The 19,273-nt window shown below is 35.3% G+C and overlaps 1 protein-coding gene across 1 annotated transcript in view; it reads left to right on the forward strand.

Moving 5' to 3' along the window:
* Positions 1-11,505, forward strand: part of LOC148942907 (acid ceramidase-like) — a 52,079-nt gene extending 40,574 nt beyond the window's left edge. The window contains exon 7 of the mRNA XM_089101956.1: positions 10,788-11,505. Coding sequence (XP_088958082.1) covers positions 10,788-10,877 — 90 coding nt within the window. The 3' untranslated portion in view covers positions 10,878-11,505. The remainder of the gene's footprint in view (positions 1-10,787) is intronic.
* Positions 11,506-19,273: the final 7,768 nt, after the last annotated feature.

Consider the following 19,273-nt stretch of genomic DNA (forward strand, 5'->3'; position numbering starts at 1 on the left):
TGAGATTCAATTTTTCCTCGTTTTTCAGAAGTCGCACGATTGGTTTTGAAGCATTTTGGGATACTTATTTTACCCGGAACTGACAGTATTCCATGTTTGAAAGTGTGAGATTCAATTTTTCCTCGTTTTTCAGAAGTCGCACGATTGGTTTTGAAGCATTTTGCTTATTTTGCCCGGAACTGACAGTATTCCATCTTTGAAAGTGTGAGATTCAATTTTTCCTCGTTTTTCAGAAGTCGCAAAATCGGTTTTGAAGCATTTTGGGATACTTATTTTGCCCGGAACTGACAGTATTCCACGTTTGAAAGTGTGAGATTCAATTTTTCCTCGTTTTTCAGAAGCCGCACAATCGGTTTGGAAGCATTTTGGGATACTTATTTCGCCCGAAACTCACTGTATTCCATGTTTGAAAGTGTGAGATTCAATTTTTCCTCGTTTTTCAGAAGCCGCACAATCGGTTTGGAAGCATTTTGGGATACTTATTTTACCCGGAACTGACAGTATTCCATGTTTGAAAGTGTGAGATTCAATTTTTCTCGTTTTTCAGAAGTCGCAAAATCGGTTTTGAAGCATTTTGGGATACTTATTTTGCCCGGAACTCACTGTATTCCATGTTTGAAAGTGTGAGATTCTATTTTTTCGTCGTTTTTCAGAAGTCGCACAATCGGTTTTGAAGCATTTCGGGATACTTATTTTGCCCGGAACTGACAGTATTCCACGTTTGAAAGTGTGAGATTCAATTTTTCCTCGTTTTTCAGAAGTCGCACGATTGGTTTTGAAGCATTTTGGGATACTTATTTTGCCCGGAACTCACAGTATTCCATGTTTGAAAGTGTGAGATTCAATTTTTCTCGTTTTTCAGAAGTCGCACGATTGGTTTTGAAGCATTTTGGGATACTTATTTTACCCGGAACTGACAGTATTCCATGTTTGAAAGTGTGAGATTCAATTTTTCTCGTTTTTCAGAAGTCGCAAAATCGGTTTGGAAGCATTTTGGGATACTTATTTTACCCGGAACTGACAGTATTCCAAGTTTGAAAGTGTGAGATTCAATTTTTCTCGTTTTTCAGAAGTCGCAAAATCGGTTTTGAAGCATTTTGGGATACTTATTTTGCCCGGAACTGACAGTATTCCACGTTTGAAAGTGTGAGATTCAATTTTTCCTCATTTTTCAGAAGTCGCACAATCGGTTTTGAAGTATTTTGGGATACTTATTTTGCCCGGAACTCACTGTATTCCATGTTTGAAAGTGTGAGATTCTATTTTTCGTTGTTTTTCAGAAGTCGCACAATCGGTTTTGAAGCATTTTGGGATACTTATTTTGCCCGGAACTGACTGTATTCCATGTTTGAAAGTGTGAGATTTAATTTTTTCTCGTTTTTCAGAAGCCGCACAATCGGTTTTGAAGCATTTTGGGATACTTATTTTACCCGGAACTGACAGTATTCCATGTTTGAAAGTGTGAGATTCAATTTTTCCTCATTTGTCAGAAGTCGCACGATATGTTTTGAAGTATTTTGGGATACTTATTTTGCCCGGAACTCACTGTATTCCATGTTTGAAAGTGTGAGATTCTATTTTTCCTCGTTTTTCAGAAGTCGCACAATCGGTTTTGAAGCATTTCGGGATACTTATTTTGCCCGGAACTGACAGTAGTCCACGTTTGAAAGTGTGAGATTCAATTTTTCCTCTTTTTTCAGAAGTCGCACGATTGGTTTTGAAGCATTTTGGGATACTTATTTTGCCCGGAACTCACTGTATTCCATGTTTGAAAGTGTGAGATTCAATTTTTCCTCGTTTTTCAGAAGCCGCACAATCGGTTTTGAAGCATTTTGGGATACTTATTTTGCCCGGAACTGACAGTATTCCATGTTTGAAAGTGTGAGATTCAATTTTTCTCGTTTTTCAGAAGTCGCAAAATCGGTTTTGAAGCATTTTGGGATACTTATTTTACCCGGAACTGACAGTATTCCATGTTTGAAAGTGTGAGATTCAATTTTTCCTCGTTTTTCAGAAGCCGCACAATCGGTTTGGAAGCATTTTGGGATACTTATTTCGCCCGGAACTGACAGTATTCCATGTTTGAAAGTGTGAGATTCAATTTTTCCTCATTTTTCAGAAGTCGCACAATCGGTTTTGAAGCATTTTGGGATACTTATTTTGCCCGGAACTCACTGTATTCCATGTTTGAAAGTGTGAGATTCAATTTTTCATCGTTTTTCAGAAGCCGCACAATCGGTTTTGAAGCATTTTGGGATACTTATTTTTCCCGGAACTGACAGTATTCCATGTTTGAAAGTGTGAGATTCAATTTTTCTCGTTTTTCAGAAGTCGCAAAATCGGTTTTGAAGCATTTTGGGATACTTATTTTACCCGGAACTGACAGTATTCCATGTTTGAAAGTGTGAGATTCAATTTTTCTCGTTTTTCAGAAGTCGCAAAATCGGTTTTGAAGCATTTTGGGATACTTATTTTGCCCGGAACTGACTGTATTCCACGTTTGAAAGTGTGAGATTCAATTTTTCCTCGTATTTCAGAAGCCGCACAATCGGTTTGGAAGCATTTTGGGATACTTATTTCGCCCGGAACTGACAGTATTCCATGTTTGAAAGTGTGAGATTCCATTTTTCCTCATTTTTCAGAAGTCGCACAATCGGTTTTGAAGTATTTTGGGATACTTATTTTGCCCGGAACTCACTGTATTCAATGTGTGAAAGTGTGAGCTTCTATTTTTCGTCGTTTTTCAGAAGTCGCAAAATCGGTTTTGAAGCATTTCGGGATACTTATTTTGCCCGGAACTGACAGTATTCCACGTTTGAAAGTGTGAGATTCAATTTTTCCTCGTATTTCAGAAGCCGCACAATCGGTTTGGAAGAATTTTGGGATACTTATTTCGCCCGGAACTGACAGTATTCCATGTTTGAAAGTGTGAGATTCTATTTTTCGTCATTTTTCAGAAGTCGCACTATTGGTTTTGAAGTATTTTGGGATAGTTATTTTGCCCGGAACTCACTGTATTCCATGTTTGAAAGTGTGAGATTCAATTTTTCCTCATTTTTCAGAAGCCGCACAATCGGTTTTGAAGCATTTTGGGATACTTATTTTACCCGGAACTGACAGTATTCCATGTTTGAAAGTGTGAGATTCAATTTTTCTCGTTTTTCAGAAGTCGCAAAATCGGTTTGGAAGCATTTTGGGATACTTATTTTACCCGGAACTGACAGTATTCCATGTTTGAAAGTGTGAGATTCAATTTTTCTCGTTTTTCAGAAGTCGCAAAATCGGTTTTGAAGTATTTTGGGATACTTATTTTACCCGGAACTGACAGTATTCCATGTTTGAAAGTGTGAGATTCAATTTTTCCTCATTTTTCAGAAGGCGCACAATCGGTTTTGAAGTATTTTGGGATACTTATTTTGCCCGGAACTCACTGTATTCCATGTTTGAAAGTGTGAGATTCTATTTTTCGTCGTTTTTCAGAAGTCGCACAATCGGTTTTGAAGTATTTCGGGATACTTATTTTACCCGGAACTGACAGTATTCCATGTTTGAAAGTGTGAGATTCAATTTTTCTCGTTTTTCAGAAGTCGCAAAATCGGTTTGGAAGCATTTTGGGATACTTATTTTGCCCGGAACTGACAGTATTCCATGTTTGAAAGTGTGAGATTCTATTTTTCGTCGTTTTTCAGAAGTCGCACAATCGGTTTTGAAGCATTTTGGGATACTTATTTTGCCCGGAACTGACAGTATTCCACGTTTGAAAGTGTGAGATTCAATTTTTCCTCGTTTTTCAGAAGCCGCACTATCGGTTTGGAAGCATTTTGGGATACTTATTTTGCCCGGAACTGACAGTATTCCATGTTTGAAAGTGTGAGATTCTATTTTTCGTCGTTTTTCAGAAGTCGCACAATCGGTTTTGAAGCATTTTGGGATACTTATTTTGCCCGGAACTCACTGTATTCCATGTTTGAAAGTGTGAGATTCTATTTTTCGTCGTTTTTCAGAAGCCGCACAATCGGTTTTGAAGCATTTTGGGATACTTATTTTACCCGGAACTGACAGTATTCCATGTTTGAAAGTGTGAGATTCAATTTTTCCTCATTTTTCAGAAGTCGCACGATTGGTTTTGAAGTATTTTGGGATACTTATTTGGCCCGGAACTCACTGTATTCCATGTTTGAAAGTGTGAGATTCTATTTTTCGTCGTTTTTCAGAAGTCGCACAATCGGTTTTGAAGCATTTCGGGATACTTATTTTGCCCGGAACTGACAGTATTCCAAGTTTGAAAGTGTGAGATTCAATTTTTCCTCTTTTTTCAGAAGTCGCACGATTGGTTTTGAAGCATTTTGGGATACTTATTTTGCCCGGAACTCACTGTATTCCATGTTTGAAAGTGTGAGATTCTATTTTTCGTCGTTTTTCAGAAGCCGCACAATCGGTTTTGAAGTATTTTGGGATACTTATTTTACCCGGAACTGACAGTATTCCATGTTTGAAAGTGTGAGATTCAATTTTTCCTCATTTTTCAGAAGTCGCACGATATGTTTTGAAGTATTTTGGGATACTTATTTTGCCCGGAACTCACTGTATTCCATGTTTGAAAGTGTGAGATTCAATTTTTCCTCATTTTTCAGAAGTCGCACAATCGGTTTTGAAGCATTTTGGGATACTTATTTTGCCCGGAACTCACTGTATTCCATGTTTGAAAGTGTGAGATTCAATTTTTCCTCGTTTTTCAGAAGCCGCACAATCGGTTTTGAAGTATTTTGGGATACTTATTTTGCCCGGAACTCACTGTATTCCATGTTTGAAAGTGTGAGATTCTATTTTTAGTCGTTTTTCAGAAGTCGCACAATCGGTTTTGAAGCATTTCGGGATACTTATTTTGCCCGGAACTGACTGTATTCCATGTTTGAAAGTGTGAGATATAATTTGTTCTCGTTTTTCAGAAGCCGCACAATCGGTTTTGAAGCATTTTGGGATACTTATTTTACCCGGAACTGACAGTATTCCATGTTTGAAAGTGTGAGATTCAATTTTTCTCGTTTTTCAGAAGTCGCACAATCGGTTTTGAAGCATTTTGGGATACTTAATTTGCCCGGAACTGACAGTATTCCATGTTTGAAAGTGTGAGATTCAATTTTCCTCGTTTTTCAGAAGTCGCACAATCGGTTTTGGACCATTTTGGGATACTTATTTTGCCCGGAACTGACAGCATTGGAACTGAACAATATTGGAACCCTGAAATGAGAGTGTGAGATTCAATCAGCATATAAGCACTCATTATATCTATATATTTAATATTTAATGCTCTTTATAGTACGAACAATCTGCATTATCTACTAAGAGAAATTTGTAAATCTACTAGAAAATTTGTATTTGAAGATATATGAATTTAAAATGCAGTTTCTAGTAATATAAGTGATTCATCCAGGAGGCAAAAAGTTTCTATTTTGACGTCATTTTTACTTTAAGAATAGTTTTGGTCAACCATTAAACGTCATCAGCCCTCTTAACACCCAGATAAAAATTCCAAATACCAGAGCGCTTAAATATAATGTCAGGACCACATCCAATGACACATCCAAGTCGTCTGCCTTTTTTGGTTTTGTTTCATAAATATGATGACGCGGAAAACTAAAAAAAAAAATATTTATTCCTAAACGAGTGTCGACTTGAAACATAATAAAACCTAAGAAAAGTATAAAACAGTAGGAGCAGTAAAACTTAAACGCTGACAACTCCATTTTTTTATCCAATTTTCCATATTTTCTAAGCTTGTCGTTCATTAAATAAATCCCTTCTTTAGTCGAGTGGTTCTCAACTCGTTACAGGTGTTCCCCCGTATTCGTGGTGGCCTAGTTCTCAATAAGTGACAAATTACCTGTAATATCCAGCTTTTGACTTACCTTTAATCCAATTATTAGGAAAAGTTTGGGTTTTCTGTCTTTGATTCTTGTTCCTTACCCGCTGACTTTGGTCAATTGCTCCTAAATTGTTTAACATTTTGAGTAATATTTCATTTAATTAAGGAATATTTCACTGAATTATTTCATTTGATTAAATTTCTTTTAACTATGGGATTCGTCAATCTGAGATCCTATCTCTTCCCTGAGCTTGAATTCCGATATTACTTAGAATTTTTAATAGAGAAGGATTTCAACTTTCTTGAAAAATATGAAAAACGTCCTTTTTTGATGATTTTAAACGTATTATTAATCTAAAAAACACTATATACAACATTTCAAAAACCCAATTCGGTAGATGGATAGGACTGAATCTCAGCTATGGAATTATAGCAAGATTTTCGTTTTTACTTGATACATTAAAACCTTAGAGAGCAAAAAAAAAAAAAAAAAAAAAAAATCAAAACGAAACCGGGAACATTAACGAATTAAAGGGAGATCTTCAACCGGGAACAGGGAACAGGAACAGGGAACATAATCATTAATTAAAAGGAAACCATAAACTGCAAACAGGGAGCAGAAACAGGGAATACAAACCTTAATTAAAAGGAAATCATAAACCGGGAACAGGGAACAGGAACAGGGAACATAATCATTAATTAAAAGGAATCCATAAACTGCAAACCGGGAGCAGAAAGAGGGAATACAGACCTTAATTAAAAGGAAATCATAAACCGAGAACAGGGAAAACCTTAATTAAAAGGAATTTTTAATGTTGATGAGCTAGCCTATCTGATGCCTTGATACATAATGAGCTATCCGATAATATTTACATTTCCCACCATTTTCTCTTATAAAGTTTTTACCATTAGTGTTCAAGTGTTTTCACTAAGTGTGTAAGGCGTATTTCTGTAAAGTACATACACAAAATTTTCTTCCATTATATTTTTTTCCTTTTAGATTTAAGTGGCAAATAAATAGGTTTATTACCAGCTTTGTGAACATGGGCTCCTCACTTGCACGTTGAATTTAAAAAAGAGGATTGAATCTGTAAAACGCATATTCGGGAACCTGCTTTTTACTACAACTGTATTTGTATACTTGTATTTCCCCAAATCATTAAAGACCCAAATTAATTTATTATTATTATTATTATCTTCTTTAGGCTTAAGTGATTCAGAAATAGCTTAATTTTCGTCATAGATCAGAGTCCGTCACTTAACTTGAGTGGCAGTCAAGGTCATCTGCCATCGCAAGTGGCTGTATGATTAACGTTCGGAGGACGACATTAGATTCTGACCTTCTGGGCGAAATTTTGAGTAAATTTTTCAAATTTTGTCATTATCTTTTTTTAGTCAAATTTTGAGGCAATATTTTTTAATTTAGTAATTATAACCATATGCCAACCATAAGAATTCAGAGCTTTGTCCATTTAATGGTTGTAAATTAGTTTGAAATTCTGCCTAGTTAGGGGGTTGAATTTTAGATCGCGTATTTTTTTTTTCGCTGCAATTATATCCTCGTGTATTATCATCGGATCTCTGCTTCTGTGCAAAGTTTTTAATCACTTGGAAACTGGGTTGAAAATCAGCCATTAAATTTCTTTTAAGACTGCTGAAAGAATACGAATCAACCAAATAAAAGTTTACAGTACGTTTTCTCGAAAATCGTTCATGGAAAAAAAAATGTTGAGCTTTTTAGTCCTGGTTTGCACCATGTTTCTTGAAGATTCAATATGTTGGTTGAAGATTCAGATAGATAGCGGTTCCAAACCGATTTTGGGGCATGCCCCACTTTGCCACTTAGGCATTTCCAGAATCCTGACGCTCCCTCGGTATATTTGAATTTTTTTTTCGCGTATTCACATGATGGAAGCTTAAAAGACCATTAAGATGGTGTCTTTTCACGGGCCGTCCTCTAGGCATATTTTATACTAATGAAAAATGTTGTTTGAATACAGCCTTTTTTACACAATGTATGACGCCATTGCAACACTGTCATGCATCTTTTTTGCTTTTTAAATGCATATGAATGTGACGTCATTAACATGCTTTTTTTCAAAATTAAGACTAAAGTAGAGTCAGCCAAAGAGTGTACGTCCTGCCCTAACCCACCAAAATATTGCAATGTCCCACCGGTGGGCCCTGCGCCCTACGTTGGGAATCACGTAGATAGATAGATAGAAGGTTGATAAAAGGTTAGATAGGATAGAAAGAAGATTCGGGATATTGAAGATTCAAGATTATTTAATTGGGAGATTCAGGGTGTTATTTATTAAAGATTTTATTTACAAAAAAAACAACATAATAAATAAAGTTTCAGCACTGGTCAGTAGAGAACACTGGGTGTGTGGACCATACACAAAAAAAAAAATCCCAACATAGAAAACAAAAACATATACAAGAGACAAAATAGGAGGCAACCCCACTGTGAGAGCACCGCAGCAAAATTAAGTACTAAATCCATTATTTGTGAACCCTGATATCAAGGCAAACAATAACTTGCGAAATGTGATATTTTAAAGAATAATGGCTTATGGGAAATTTATGCTAAGTGCAGCTTGTTTGCAATACTAGGGATCTGGTATGTGGTACTGGGGTAAAATTTGTTTCATCCGGAGTTAATTAGAGAAGGCAGTACTTGTTAGAATAGACATGGTGGACTAGAGAAAGGAAAATATCAATCATACAAAAACCATGGCAATAATTTGCCAAAGATTGAATTCCGCAATACCACAGTAGTGTATACCAGCTCTTTCAGTTATTTCAGTTTAAAGTATTCAGAAGCGAGTCAAAGAGCTTAATTATCACTCAAACCCTGTTCAGCGAGATTCTATTAAAACTCATCGCATCGGTAGTATATTGTGGATTTTTAGCAGGTCTACAAATGTTGAAAATGTCGAAACGATGATCTGAAGTGCATCAAATGAACTATATCGTCGTAAAATAGTCCAGCATCAGTCAAATACTGAAAAGTTGTTGCACTAAAGTGGCTAGGGGGTATATTTTTTTTTACTCGTATTGTGCGGAGTAACACCCATACCTCTTTTCTCGGGTTCTGTCTTTGACAAGAATCATGCACAAATATTGAAATATAATTTCGGTGTACTACTTAATACAGTACAAGTATTAGAATTTGTTAGAAAACTTTGTCAAGGGGTTCGTGAGACATATCTGGTTCGTTAGAACCAGATTATCATAAGATATACAAGGGTCAAACCTCGTATTTGGCCGGGATCCGTGTTTTTCAACCTGAGCTTATTTCACGGCGTCTTGTTGAAATATCTGGAAGCGACTAATCCTTTTTGTCCTTTGTCAAGCCTATTTTTATGCTAAACACAAGGGATGAAAACGGTCATTGGGCACGATGAAGATCAGTGTGCTGCAAAGTTAAGATCAGATGAAGATGAGTGTGCTGCAAAGTGACAACTTTTCCAAACAATCCTGAGATTAAGGTTTAGTGGGCGGGGAGGGGTATAAGGCTGATATTGGATTATTAAACAGCTATACCCCCTTTTTCATTTCTCTGACATTCAAATTATTTAAAAATAGAGTAAGGAAAAATAGGGAAAAAAACAGACTTGAACTTGAATTACATCAAGAATGGATGTCTCCTGGGAAGCTTCTCACAGAGAAGTTTGGCTTCTAGTTTAATTTTTTTATTTGTTAATTTTTGTTTCTTTGCATCCCAATTCGGTGAAATATAAACAAAGTTTGAACTGTGTACGTTAACAGTTAGTTACCTTGTTTTAACTCCGAAATCGTGGATTTTCTGTAACTTCTCTTAGATTCAGAGTTACTAGCAAGAAATAATTTGTGTAAATATGCTTGAAAAAAGTGATTCCCTTCAAATCTTTCTTGAGCAAATTAGTCTCAACGATTAGTCTAAACTTAAAAGAGCATACATATTTACAACTAGTGTCAAAAGAGAAATCGGTTTCACAGTATAGAAGAATATCTAAATTGAAAACTTTTACTCTTCGAGAAATTTCAAAACTTTAAACGAACCTTTCTGAAAGAAAAAACAGTATTGTTAAAGTTCATATCCCATCCATTAGAAAAATACCCTACCTCGCTCTACCTGATGTTCTTTTGTTTTGAGGGAGAGAGAAAGTTATTCCCCCTTTTTTTAATTAATTTTCTTAATGGGTGAAATTTGGAGTATAGCAGTCGTCCATTAATAGACTTTTTTTTGCCTTCCTCCGGGCTTGTGTGTATATATAGTTTATTTTGTAATTCGTAATAAATCATAAGTAAATAAAGTCAGGTCAATATTGGGATATACTTTTCACAATGAATTTAATGATAATCTAAGTTTTTCTTGTTTGAACTTATAATAAAAAAAACAATAATACAAATTAATTGTAAAAAGCAGTGAATGTTAAACATCAGCCCCCCCCCCAAATAAAAATTATGTCCATATACTGTTTCAGGAGTCCTTTCAAAATCTCAAGGGCGTCACGACATTGATTCCTCTCAATTACTAAAGTAATTATTCCTAAACATAATTTATATTTGAAATAGAGGTTGGTTAACAATTAAAAAACCAACAAATTCATTATTAAAAATTTTTGATTAACTCCTAAACATAAAATTGTTGATGCTTATAGGAAAAAGGAGTTAAGTTCTTCTAACTTGATTGTAAACCTTTTGTTATTTATTATATGCGCTAAAACCGAACGTACGATTAGTGAATAATTCATTGACTAAAAATTACTCTCATTTGGTTTTGTATTTTCCTTAATCATTATTATTTCCTTATCATTCCATATCATTATATATTAATCATTTCTTTTTGTTTTTCATTTTTGTTGCACGTCGTGTATAGCCTTTATGGTCCTGTGGAACGTATTTACTGAGACTAAAAATACTTTTTCCGTAGGTTACGACTTATACAACACTCATGGATGCAAGAAACAATTCCATGGTAACTTACTTGCGAGACTGTCCTGATCCATGTGCCCCGTGGTGAAAAGGCAAAGAGTCTGGTGAGAATAGATAGTGATGCTTAGATTATATCTCCAATATGTGGCTGTGTTGTTCTCTTAATGTTCAAGACACATTATAGTCGTACCTGTCTCTAAATAAAGCTAATATTTATGGATGGTCAGGGTTCTTCGTTGATTTTAACGTAATTTTTGTACCGCAGATGGGGGGAAACACACAAGAATTTCGCTTGTAAATTATACATTAACACTAGTTTGGCCCCAAGTACTTTCTACTAATACTATGTCTTTGCGTCCTTAGTCAGGTTAATCTTACAGATAGGAAAACTGCTCACCCAAGCTTCCATCTTTTCTTATTTCAAAAAACTGTGCCTTAAATCTTACTTCTGAATGGCCAACCATAAAATTTGTCAACAAATCAACAGCTAATATACGGCGTAGATTATATTGGAGTGGTAATAGTGTATAATTTTATTATATCTACAGGTGCGACTATAATATGGCTCGGGCATAAATAATTGCCTCGGATGCTATTATACTTCATTCCGTTGTCTGCACGTGTGATTCTTTTCGCTATTATGATATTTTGTACGCTTAGAGCATATTTAGCTCAATGCTTTCGTATTTAGAAATATACCACAGTTAGAAAAGGAATTGTTTGTTTTATATAATTTCTTCTTTGTTTGGTTTCAGTTTAACTACTGGACTGTTCCCGAATATTAAGAGTATCTTTGAAGGTTTAAAGAAAATCAGGGAAATATAACACAGGTTAGGGACAGAAAATGTGAGCTATATTATCCGAAGAAGTCAGGGAGATTTTGGTACGCAGAGCTTGGTCAAGGTTTTGTATATAAATATAACAATATAAATATATAAATATAATAAGTATATAACAATATAACAATAACATATAACAATATAAACGATATAAACATATATAATAACATAATGATAATATAAAATAACAGAAACATATAATAACAATAATATATATATACGACATTTTTTTTTTATTACAGGCTTCACGGCTCCATCACAAATGATGATTTGCCGCTAGTCCTGGTAGCTACCTCATTTTCCAACACTGAGGTACTTGTTATACCTTCTCTTGAACGCGTCAAGGGAAGGATTTTTCGGGATTACCTCTACCGGCAATCTATTTCATGTGGCAATCAATCACCGGGTAAAACTCGTTTTCAGATATTCTTGACGGGGAGTACCCTGCTCAAGGTAGTCCTGACGAGCTGTACTTCGACGAGTTGATCGCAAGGGCTTTGCTTTATCAGGAACGAGTTTCGATTGCTCCTCCGATGTAGGGTTGTACAAGTACTTGTAGAAAACCGACATGGACGCCACGTCGAAACGTTCTGGATCAGCTGTGGGGTTTTGGCTTTCGTGTTGCCAGAGGTTGCTGCACGCTCTGCTATGTTTTTAATCTGTTGGAGTGGAGCGATTTGGCATTTTGGTGCACCAGCGAAGAGAGGATATGCATATTCCATGACAGGTTTGATGCACGAATTGAAAAGTGGCAGAATAGAATCGTCAGAGAGAAGGCTTTTGCATCTTGGGATAACTCCTAATTTCTTGTTGCAAGAGAATCTAATTTTACTAAGATGCTCAGTCCATGAGAGATCCGAAGAGAAATTAACTCCAAGTAGGCGCAGTGTATCAAATCGCGTTATTACATCTCCTTTGAAGACGAAATCAGGATGATCCCTCATATTACGCGCCTTAGAAATTAGGAGCTCTTTCGTTTTCGATTTGTTAAAACTTACAAGCGTTGCATCTGTCCACGCCTCAACTTTCACCAGGTCAGCCTGAAGCTCCTTGTGGGGTTCACTGGGATCTTCGTCTTTTACGATTGATGTTTTTGTTGTTGTCATCCGCAAAGCGGTGAGGTTTTTTCACAAGGTTGTCCTCTAGGTCGTTTATGAACACCAAGAAAAGAGTTGGCCCAAGAGGACTTCCTTGTGGTACTCCTGATAAAATTGGGTGTTCTTTTGATATGAAGCCATCGAGGACAACTTGCAACGATCGTTGACGAAGAAAGTCGGCAAGCACGTCAAATAGTCGATTATGAATTCCATAGGCTTTTAGTTTACAAAGAAGTCCCTTGTGCCATACACGATCAAAGGATTTTGCAGTGTCAAAGGAGAGAAGGCGAATATTGTGTCTCTGAGAAAGGAGCTCAGCCCACTCTTGATGCTGTGCAATCAAATAGTCTAACGTTGATCATTTTCTGCAAAAACCGTATTGCGTGTCTGCCAACAACAGATTTGACTCAGGGTATTGGTAAAGGGTCTTATTAATGACGCTTTCATAAACTTTACCTAAACAGGACAGCAGACTTATTGGACGATATGATCCTACATTAGTAAGGTCAGACTCTGCCTTTGGAACAGGGGCCACGTGAGCAATTTTACAGGCTTTCGAGATTGATCCCACTGCAAAGCATTTTCTATGCAGATAGGCGAGAGAAACAGAAATTCAGGGGCACATCTTTTAAGGATGAGATTGGGAATCTTGTACGGTCCTGAAGCTTTGGTGACATCCCGCTGGCTTAGCGTTCTTAGCACCTTCCTAGTAGTTATGTTAACGCTGGTAATTTTTGCATATGTTCGTGGTGGAAAGGGGGGAGGAGAAACTCCGTCCTCATCAAGTTGGGAGACCTTTTAAAAGGCTTGGGCAAGAACATCTGCACAAGCCTTATAGAATATTGTGCAAGAACTCTGCACAATAATATAGTATAAAACAATAATATACAACATCAATAATATAATATAACAATAACATAACATAAACGTATATAATAACATAAACAATATAATAACATAACATAAAATACATAATAAAAACGATATAAACGATAAAATAACAATATAAAAAAAATAACAATATAAATATAAAAAGTCGGATTTAATGAGGCTGTTACACTATTGGTGCTAGAAACTCAGTATTTGGAGGGTAGTGTTAAATGTGTTAGGAAGAAAATGGGCTATTCAAATTCTGAAAGTTAGTACTTAAAAAAAGAAAACTTGGGTCAATTCATGGCATTTTATTGTTATTATTTATTTTTCACCCACACTATACAATAGTATTATGCGTGGAGTAACACAGAAGATACATATAAAAATAAAATACAGATAAAATTAAAAAAACACATAGAAAACACTTACAGGGTAATACATAAAAAAGAAAAGTTGGAGAAAAACAAACATAAAAAGAGGGAAAAAGAGAAAAGAGAAAAAAGCTCACAATTAGAAAAATCTGATTAGGTGGTGATGTGAAGAAATAAGGACGCAAGCTGTCTTTGAGAGCTTTCTGTGCAGTAATTTCTTGCTTAACTGTAATATCAGGAACATTTAAAAAAAAAATAAGAACCTGGTTTTTCGTCAAGGTGAAAGAAACAATAAATATTTACAAAATCAAAAATAATGGATCCGGATTCTTTTTAATTCTTTTTTCTTAAGAAGGGGACAAATTGTAGAAGCAAAAAGGATTGAGTGGTCACAAAAATATTGATTAGCGCTTCAGTTTGACTTCAAATTGACTTCAGTTTTCATTTTGCTTCAGTATGATTCGTTATTTATTGCGAATTATTTAAATTATAAAATTCTGTATTCTTCAACTTATCATACTATTTAATAGCAACAAATGAAACCATTTTTGTTAACCTTATGTATACGTTCTTGAACAGGTTATTATTTCCGTATGCATTACTGGTAAGATAACTTCGGAGACCACACTGCCTTTCCATGACGATAAAATAAAAGTTCAAAATAGGGATAAAGTCCTTTTTAATAGACAGTGTATAGAAACTCACAAAAATACCAGGTATTTCGGTCACATATACAGTGACCGTCATCAATAGTAAAACTAAACTACCTATTGTTTAATTCTCTAATTCTTTTCAAAGCAAAGGCGGAAGCTAGCCTCTTTGACCTTCTTGGATTCGGTTCATTATCGTTCAATGATATAACACTTGGATAGAGGTCAACTATATTGGGTGAATTGAACTTTACTCTTGTCAGATTTTAATAAATGATCATAGATAGAGTTCAGCCCAAATTCACCTGTATCCCGATTCAAAGCAATATTCTTGAATAAGATTTTCTTTATTTCAAGAGTATACGAAAATTTTGTTTTAAACCCCGATCCCTAAACCCCGATCAATGATATCAAACAGTTCGTGGTAACGAACTGTAAGTAAGGAGCGACCCGGCTCAATAGTAACCGAAACTCTAAAAAACGGAATTTTGATAACAATAGATACATCAGAAGAATCAGATTTTTATGTTGATTTCAAATATATAAGTTTCATCAAGTTTAGTCATACCCATCAAAAGTTACCTTCCCAATGCAGTTTGACTTACGTACGAAAAAAGGGGGAAACACTTAAAAGTTAGCGACTCAGTAGAAATTACACCATCAGATGTGATACATCCGGAAGCCCCACTGTAGAGTTCCCTAGCTCCCGTCTGCAAAAATGTGAAATTTTGTATTTTTTTGCCAGAAGAAAGATCACGGACGCGTGTTTTTTTTTTTATCCCAGAGATGATCGTATCGATCCAGCAGTCCTAGAATATCGTGATATATCTCATTCGAAAGGAAATTAAAAGCTTCATTGCCCATTTGTAAGGGAAAAAACAAATTAGAGGGCAACTTGGCCCCCTCCCACGCTCATATTTTTCCCGAAGTCACCCAATCAAAGTTTTGAGATAGCCATTTTGTTCAGCATAGTCGAAAATTAAATTATTATGTCTTTGAGGATGACTTAATCCCCCACAGTTCCCGGGGGAAGGGCTGCAAGTTATAAACTTTGCCCATTGTTTAAATATAGTATTGTTTTTTTGGAATTATACATGTGTTTTCAGGAGAAATTTTTTTCTAGTGGGGGGTGGGGGTGTGAGTAGGGGTTACGGGGGAGGATCTTTCCATGGAGGATATTTCCTTGGGGAAGGAACATTTCCATGAAGGGGGCGCCAGATTTCCCAGCATTATTTAAAAAAACGATCAGAAATTAAATAAAAAAAGCATGTTGTTTTCAACTGAAAATAAGGAGTAACATTAAAATTTAAAACTAACAGAAATTATTGCGTATATAAGGGAGTTTGACCCCTAGTCAATACCTCTCTCTTTACGCCAAAGTTTTTTATTTTTTTCACAAGATCTATCTATTCTAATTCATCGGCCTTTGTGATTCAGGGGTTTGTGATTCGAACAAAATTCGAACTTAAGCGTAAAGAGCGAGGTATTGAGTAGGGAGCGAACTCCCTAATATACGTAATAAAAACATACGAATGTAGAAATTCGTAAGTTACGTCAGAACAAAATTTCGAGAAAGCCAATTAGCCAAAAAAAGGATAATTAATATGCGAATTACGTTTTAATTATTCATTTACGGTGAGCCAAAATCAAAGCTGCATTAATTCAAAAACATCCAGAAATTAACTATAAAAACAAGTTTTTTTTTTATCTGAAAGTAAGGAGCGAAATTAAAACTTAAAACGAATAGAAATTATTCCGTATATGAAAGGCGCTGTCCCCTCCTCAACGCCTTGCTCTTTACGCTAAAGTTTGGCTTTGTCTCACAACTTTATTTTTAAAACAATAAAAAACCTTAGCGTAAAGAGTGAGGTGTTGAGGAGGGGACAGCCCCTTTCATATACGGAATAATTTTTGTTCGTTTTAAGTTTTTATTTCGCTCTTTACTTTCAGTTAAAAAACTTGTTTTTTTTTAGTTAATAGTATTTGCACAGAGGTTCCAGACCATTTTATTTTGTTCGAGAATGTCTCTTTGATTTCTAGGGATCGGGGTTTAAAGCTAAATTTCGGGAGACTTGTGAAACTCCCAGAAAAAAAAATCCCTAACCTAACCTGGTTTTTGTCCAAATTCGTCTACTGTACTACACTTCTTTCTTTAAACTCATGCACATTTTGAACTTGGAATGCATGTTGACACGCGCTTTTTTGAAATCCTTTCGTAGGATATGCCCGCTTCTGTTGCAAAATTTGGTAATTACAAAGCTTCACTCCTATTCCAAAATAACTACCCAAACAGCCAAATCCATACTTTAGATTATTAACCTGACTCTATTTAATGTTGCCTTTTCAAACTTCAATTTTGTTCATTTTTAGGTGTTAGCCTAGGATTCCAGCCATACATGAGGAAACATGTTAAGAAATTAATTCTTGCTTCGTAATATGCAGAATAATTCTAGTTAACATATTTTGCAGGGGAAGCTTTATCTCCACTTATTTCTTTTTTCTTTTTTTTTCCAGGAGTATAATTTTATTAACACATAATTTACAAAAAAACAAACGCCAAGGAATCTTTCGGTTCGTTAGGCCAACTCCAACTTCCAACACATAATTCAATATAAATAAACAAAAACAAAACAATATCCCCCGCCGACGGGCTAACAAAACAACACAACCAAAAATTCTATTATGGCACTACTAAAAAAAAAAAAAAAAAAAAAAAAAAATTGAAAAAAATTATTACAAAAATCCCTCGATTTTCCCTGGAAACTACTTCGGTCATACTCACGCACAACCCCAATTGGTAAATGACTCCAGGAGCTCGGCAAAACTTGCCGAGCAGAGAACTGTGACCGGGTTGTTTCACACTGCGGCCCCCGAAATGCATCTGCACTTCTTGTATTATAATTGTGAAGATCCACACCAGTTATAAACATGTCATTAAAACATTCTGAGGTAAGGTTATTAATAATATCAAACATTAGCATAGATCGATAAAAAAGGAATATACCTGCTAGAGGAAGAATATTCAGTTTCAAATACACATTTCTCACTGAAGCTCTTGGTCCATAATTTTCTAAAATCCTAATGACAGGATTCTGCAAGACTGCAAGTCGTTTCAGATTGGATTGAAAAGTTGAAAATCCTACTAGAAAGCAATATAAAAGGTAACGATTGACAAGTGAAAAATACAAGATTCTAATGACAAATTTCGGACAAATGTGCATAATTTCCTTATAATTCCAACATTACGGGCAATTTTAGATGTTATACAATTTATATGATCTGAAAAACTAAGCGTCTCATCTACAAAATGCCTAAATACCTAGTCGAGTGTACTTTATTAATAAATGAATTCCCACACCTCAACTTATCTACCCAAGGATAATACATTTTAGAACCAGCAAACAACACAAAATTACACTTCTTAAAATTTATTTTCAGCTTATTCAACCTAGTCCAATTTTCAATCAAACTTATATCATGTTCGACTGCACAGATCAACCCTTCTTCAGTTCTCGCGCATACCGTTAAATTAGTATCATCAGAAAATAAACCTAAAGCTTTTACAGGGATCACATTTGGGTCTCCACTGTTTACTGAATCAACAATATTAGATAAAGCTCCACATAGATCATTAATATATACAGCAAATAATGGTGGACCAAGGGGAGATCCCTGTGGGACTCCACACTCGACATCATATTCACATGTAGCTTGTTTTCCATCATCCAAATATAATTTTCTATCACTTAGGTAAGACTTCAACAGATTCAAAGCTCTTCCTCTTATACCGGCATTATCTAATTTACGCAATAGAATTTCGTGGTCCACAGAATCGAACGCTTTTAAAATATTAAAAATACAGTTATGACTTTAAGATGTTTATCAAGGCCATCATTCACCAACGTTGTTAGAAATCGCACTGCATGCTCTGTAGAATGTTTCTTTCTGAAACCAAATTGATTCTTAAAGAAAACTCTTTTCTTCTCTAGAAATGTCTCAATCCTTAGGCATAAAATTTTCTCTATTATTCTAGCTATAATCGGAAGCAGTGATATTGGTCTATAGTTACTAGGATCTTCTCGGTCCCCTGACTTAAAAATTGACACTATTTTTGCAGTTTTAAACGGCTGAGGGAAGATTCCATCTTTAAAACACCCATTAATATGTTCTACAAGTTGATCCTTAATAACTGGAAAAATTTCTTTCAGGACACGGAGGGATAAAAAATCTCATCCAGTAGAATCGTTCTCCATTCCAGAGATCATTGTTAACAATTCATTGTTATTTGTCTTTTTAAGCCACATACTTTTTTCACTCGCTGGTCAAACATACTGGTAAAACAACCCTATGTTTTTATGTATACTTACTGGCTGCCTAATTTCATTACCTGTGTTAGAAAAATGATCAGCCAGTTTTTCCTTAAAATCTGCCTAGTATTATTCACTTCCACATGACTTCTTATCAATTCCCCCAATTATCGACCGAATAACTTTCCAAGTCTTCAAAGAGCTATCTCTAGACGACTCAAACATTCTCGTATAATAATCCTTCTTTGCTTTTCTGAACAATTTATTCAACACGTTATCATAATTCTTATAAATATTTGGGTCTAATTCTCGGTCAGTAATTTTACTAACCTTATACAATGCATGCC

This window comes from Artemia sp. Qi Xiang Cuo, chromosome 16, assembly GCF_049724085.1.
Source record: "Artemia sp. Qi Xiang Cuo chromosome 16, ASM4972408v1, whole genome shotgun sequence".
NCBI classification, from domain to species: domain Eukaryota; kingdom Metazoa; phylum Arthropoda; class Branchiopoda; order Anostraca; family Artemiidae; genus Artemia; species Artemia sp. Qi Xiang Cuo.